This window comes from Pediculus humanus, genomic scaffold (genome assembly GCF_000006295.1).
Source record: "Pediculus humanus corporis 1103172107610 genomic scaffold, whole genome shotgun sequence".
NCBI classification, from domain to species: domain Eukaryota; kingdom Metazoa; phylum Arthropoda; class Insecta; order Psocodea; family Pediculidae; genus Pediculus; species Pediculus humanus.
This window is the reverse complement of record NW_002987224.1, coordinates 406,720-411,681: the sequence shown is the minus strand read 5'-3', so window position 1 is coordinate 411,681 and position 4,962 is coordinate 406,720. Positions and strand designations below refer to the sequence as shown.

Genomic DNA, 4,962 nt, shown 5'->3' with positions numbered 1-4,962 from the left:
AACACTTTATGACTTTCCCTTATTTTTATAACGGAAATCAACGTTTGAAATTTTTTTTTGTCATACCTGAGTTGATAATTGACTATTTTTAATTCTTCTATCACCGTTTTGTCATCTTTAGGATGAACGGTTCCGACTGAATATGCGGCATCGCCACTTGAACCGTTACTCGTTAATTCCTTATCAGAATGATTGGCATCCTCTTTATGAACCAGAATGTCTAGCAAAGAATCAGCCTCTTCGATTGTTCTGCAACAAATAAAAATTTAACATCAACTCTTCCAATGATAAACATACAGCCTGGAAGATTATAATGCCTTCTGGACATTAATAATAAAGTTTTCCAGATGTTTAAATGTAAATATTATTACAATAAACAAAAAGAAAAATGAGTTACAATTAAGCCGAATAAAAAAAAAAAAAGAACTCACTGATGCAAAATAATAAAAGAAAAATTAGCTGTAACCTTGACATTACATTCATAAAAAGGACAAATTCATTAAATAAAATTAACATAAATTGCATGAAATAATTTGAGTTTTTTTATCGACTCTTAAACCATTAAAAGTAAATGATTTTGAAAATTTTATTACACAATAAACTGTGACACAAATAAAAAAAATTATCAAAAATTACCTGTAAATAACTTTTTGTAATGAATTTTCCTCACTTTCAGAATCGTCATTTTTACCATTTCTCGCTTTCATCATTCTAGATATTGCCTCTTTATGAACCCTGAGTACTTCTTTTAAAGATTGATACTGAATTTTTTTCACTCTGTAAAATAAAAAATATCATTTTTTTAATTCATCAAATACAATTCGCTGTTGTAAAATTAATTACGATAAAGAATTTATAACACTTTCATTAAAAATATACGACTTGTCGCTTAAACAAACCATTATAAATATGTTATTTCAACACAAAGAAAAGCTACAGTATATTTCTATGCTTAACTTTCGTTTCATATTCTTTTATTTAATCTTAATGAAAATTTTTATATTTATCATAAAATTTTTACTAAAGGTTTGTTATAATAATAATAATCTGTTATGAAATATACAATATGTAATTGTTTCACTAAATTACGAGTAAATTATTTAAAGAAAATTACATAAATTTAGCTTGATTTGTTTACATGTTAACCTGTCATCATAAAACGATTTCCTTTTCTCAAATATAATAAACGAATTTAAGAAATTGTTAATATTTTTCAAAAAATTCTTTAAAAAAAACATTTGTATATTAAAATCTAAAAAAAAAAGGTGTTGAAGACATTCTAACCTTAAAACATCTTTTTGTTTTAAATGATACTCCTTTTGTAATTGTATAGATTGTTTAGCTTTCTCATTATCAGTTGCTTTAAGAGATTCTGTCAAAAATTTAGCAGCAGATAAATGGTAATCAATAGCTTCATCGAAACAGTATTTTTTAAGTAATGCATTAGCTCTTCTATCATAGAAATGAGCCTAAAAATGGCAATTAACTTTTTGTAAATAATGTTAAAAATCAAATAATGATTAATAATAATAAATTAATTAAACTTAATTTAACCTTGTTTAAAGGTGATTCTAACCAATGATCCATTCAATTTATTTAATTTAATATTGAACATGCACAGTCATGATTTTCTTATATTTACATTAACATTTTAAACAAAATTATTTATTGTATTAAAATTTCATTACCAAACTAATAAATCAATTAAGGTTTTAATTTTTTTTTATTTAAATAGTTCTATTGTTTCAATAAGTCACATTAAACGTTTTTCTAATACTCCATATTTAAAAAACGTGGCAGCAGTGCAGTGTTGCCAAATTAATTTTTTTAGTTTCCGCCATTAAATAACAATATTTTTATTGTAAATATTATTAATTTATATTTATATCGATTACGAAAATATGTTTCTCATCAAAATATATTTATTTATTGCAAAAAGAGAGTAAAATAAATAAATGAACATTTTAAATAAACAATCCGAAATCGATTTTCGGTACAATAATATTTAAAAATTGTTTTGATCGTAACGGTTTTTCTTCTTCCCACTTCCGTAACTCAATTGCAAAATTCGATTTCAAAAATATAATCAAAGTTTTCCGTTTGATAATTAAGTAATTATTATTTTTTCGATAAAAGTAATTAAGTTTAAAAAAAAAAAATACAGATAAATATTAAAACGGATAATAAAAAAATAAACCGATTATGTAAATGTTTTTCCACCGAAATTTTCCTTTTTACATCATCTTCAAATAATAATAATAATAAAAAAAAATTTTGCAATAAATTTAAATGATACAATTTATTTCGTTATTTTGAACGACCCCCCAAAATAAATAAATAAACAATTATAACTAATTGTTATTATTATTTTTCGATTAAGAGACAATAATAATAATAATAATTTTATTATTTGAAATAACAAAAATAAATACAATTATTATTAATTAAGTAGTTTATTTGTGATTTTTTTTTATCAGTTGATTATTTATTATTATTATTATTATTATTATTATTATTATCAATAATAATAAATAATTATGGATTATTTACATAATAAAATGTTTTAACCTTGACGACTTTACTGTATTTGCAAGACATCACAAGATTTTTCTTTTCCTTTAAATAGTTGGTTTTTCGGCCATTAGTGATCATTCAGTTTCAAGATTTTGTTCTGTTATTCGTTATTAAAAAATGTAATTATTAATTTTTTGTTGTTGTTGTTATAAGTTTTATTGGTGTTTTTTTTGGTTAATGTGAATTTCACTTTTGTTTTTTGTTTTTTTTTTTTATAGAAAAAATCATGAAGATCATGAGTATGATGAACGCGATGAGTATGATGAGCAATATGAACATGATGAGCAACATGAACATAATGAGCATGATGAACATGATGAACATGATGAATGTAATGATTATGATTGCAATGTCACAAATGTGTTTCATGTCGGTTTTTGCCGGTGAAACATGCAAAGGACTATCGGATTCATCTTGTCATTATGATAATTTCATGACTTTGGTCTCAGGTACGAATCATTTGAAAGTCGATAAGGAAAATTGTGGGAGCGAATATGTTAAAAGCGAATGGCAAGCAGAACCTAAAGTTAATTTTGTCGATGCAAAACACGTGAGTTATAAATAATAATAATAAAATTAAATATAAAGAATAAAAAGTAAATTTTTTAAAATAATAATAATAAATTTAAGGATAAAAGTTACACCGTTATGTGCGTTGATCCCGATCCTCCAGGTTACGAAAAAGGACAATATTGGCTCCATTGGTTGGTATCAAACGTAAAAGGGGATGATTTAGCCAAAGGAGATTTAACTAAAGCCAAACATTCGTTACGTAATTATTATTTTTTTTTAAAAATCATCTCAAAACGTTTTTCTTAAATTGTAAAAAGAGATAAAAATGTTTTTTTGTTTTTCCAGCTTATTACGGGCCAGCCCCACCTGAAGGTTCTGGACTTCACAGATATATTTTCTTGGCATTCGAACAAGAAAATGATAACGTCGAATTGGATGTACCTAAAGTAAGAAGTAAATTTCATCTCAATGAATGGCTCGCAAAACATACGAAACTCTGTGGTCCAGCTGCTGGAATTCAATTTAAAACAAAATATTAATTAATAATGAATTTTTTGATTTGAAAAATGACGACGAATCTTTTATTATTATTATTATTATTATCCAGGAATTAGTGAGGTTTTTTTTTTCTTTTTTAATTTTTCTTCGCGCACAGTTTTCTATTTTCTTTCGCTTTTCTTTTTCTTTTCTTCTCTTCTTAAAATAATTTTTCTTATTAATTAAGGCTTCGATTAAAAAAAAATAAATAAATTTGATTTTTATTTAAATTATTATTATTATTTATTTATTTATATCAACTCGTAAATACGACAAGTTCAACGTACCTGATCCTTGAAATTTTTTTTTTTCTCATCATTTATTCCAGGTCGATTCATTTGAAATAAAAACAAACACTCGAATGTCTTTAATGTTTATTATTATTATTATGTTTGATTTTCGGTACGTTTACGATGATGCAGAAAGTTTCAGGTTGCACACGCACACGCATTTTCGTTTCATTTCCCCCCTCCCCGTCTCCTTACCCCTCATTATTGATTTATATTAAAAATCTTATTACGGTTTTACCATATTAAAAACATAAATAATAATAATAATAATATTACCTTTCCGTAAATTACCTCGGAGGCCGACATATTAAATAATTGGTTTTGAAGTAATTAAAACCGATTGCCGAAGGCGCGCACGCACGCACGCAGGTACACACAGAAAAATTTTTCACGTAATAAAAAATCGACCTTTCAAAAAATAAAAAAAATTAAAATGTCTCGAAGTGTTATTACCCCTCCCTTACCCCCCCCATTTTAAAAGTCTATAATTAAAGATTAACAGTAGCTAATGATAATAATGATGATGATGATGATGATGATGATGATGATGATGATGATGATGAATCTTAAAAGAAAAGTAAATCGTTCCAGAATTTTTTCTTTTGATTTTTATCTTGGTAGAATGATTAATGTAAGTTTAAGAAACAAAAAATTTATTTTAAAAGGTTTTAGTGATGATGATAATGATGATGATGATAATAATAATAATAAACCGAGAGGATTCCTTAAAAAAAAAAAAATGATAAAAAAAGGTTTGAAATGTGACAAATATTTAAAATATTTAAATTTAAGTTAAAATTAAAATTTATGGGTTGAATAAAAAAAATTGCTTGCAGTTTTTTTTTTGGGAGGGGGGGGGTCGACTTTTCACACTTAAAAATTTCCATTAACTTAATTGTCCAAAAAAATTTTTTTCACGGAACTGGAGAAAAAAAAAAAACAAATTTGAAATTTATGGTTTGTTATAATGGAAAATCAATCGCGTGCGTGTGCGTGTGCACGTGCACGCACGTTTGTTTAAATGAATAAAAATTTTATTCGGTTTTAA

At 25.2% G+C, this 4,962-nt stretch overlaps 2 protein-coding genes across 2 annotated transcripts in view; one reads left to right on the top strand and one right to left on the bottom strand.

The window, feature by feature from the left end:
• Phum_PHUM239570 (Nuclear receptor-binding factor, putative) overlaps positions 1-1,625 on the bottom strand; it is a gene marked incomplete at both ends in the record, with an annotated part of 2,294 nt that extends 669 nt beyond the window's left edge. Inside the window, 4 exons of the mRNA XM_002426125.1 lie at positions 67-249; positions 637-777; positions 1,285-1,469; positions 1,614-1,625. Coding sequence (XP_002426170.1) covers positions 67-249; positions 637-777; positions 1,285-1,469; positions 1,614-1,625 — 521 coding nt within the window. The remainder of the gene's footprint in view (positions 1-66; positions 250-636; positions 778-1,284; positions 1,470-1,613) is intronic.
• Positions 1,626-2,923: 1,298 nt separating this feature from the next.
• Phum_PHUM239560 (phosphatidylethanolamine-binding protein, putative) lies at positions 2,924-4,310 on the top strand (the record flags this gene model as incomplete). Its single annotated transcript, XM_002426124.1, has 4 exons — positions 2,924-3,124; positions 3,205-3,346; positions 3,433-3,588; positions 4,264-4,310. The coding sequence occupies 4 exons, from the start codon at positions 2,924-2,926 to the stop codon at positions 4,308-4,310; spliced, it is 546 nt and encodes a 181-aa protein (XP_002426169.1).
• Between the last annotated feature and the right edge of the window lie 652 nt (positions 4,311-4,962).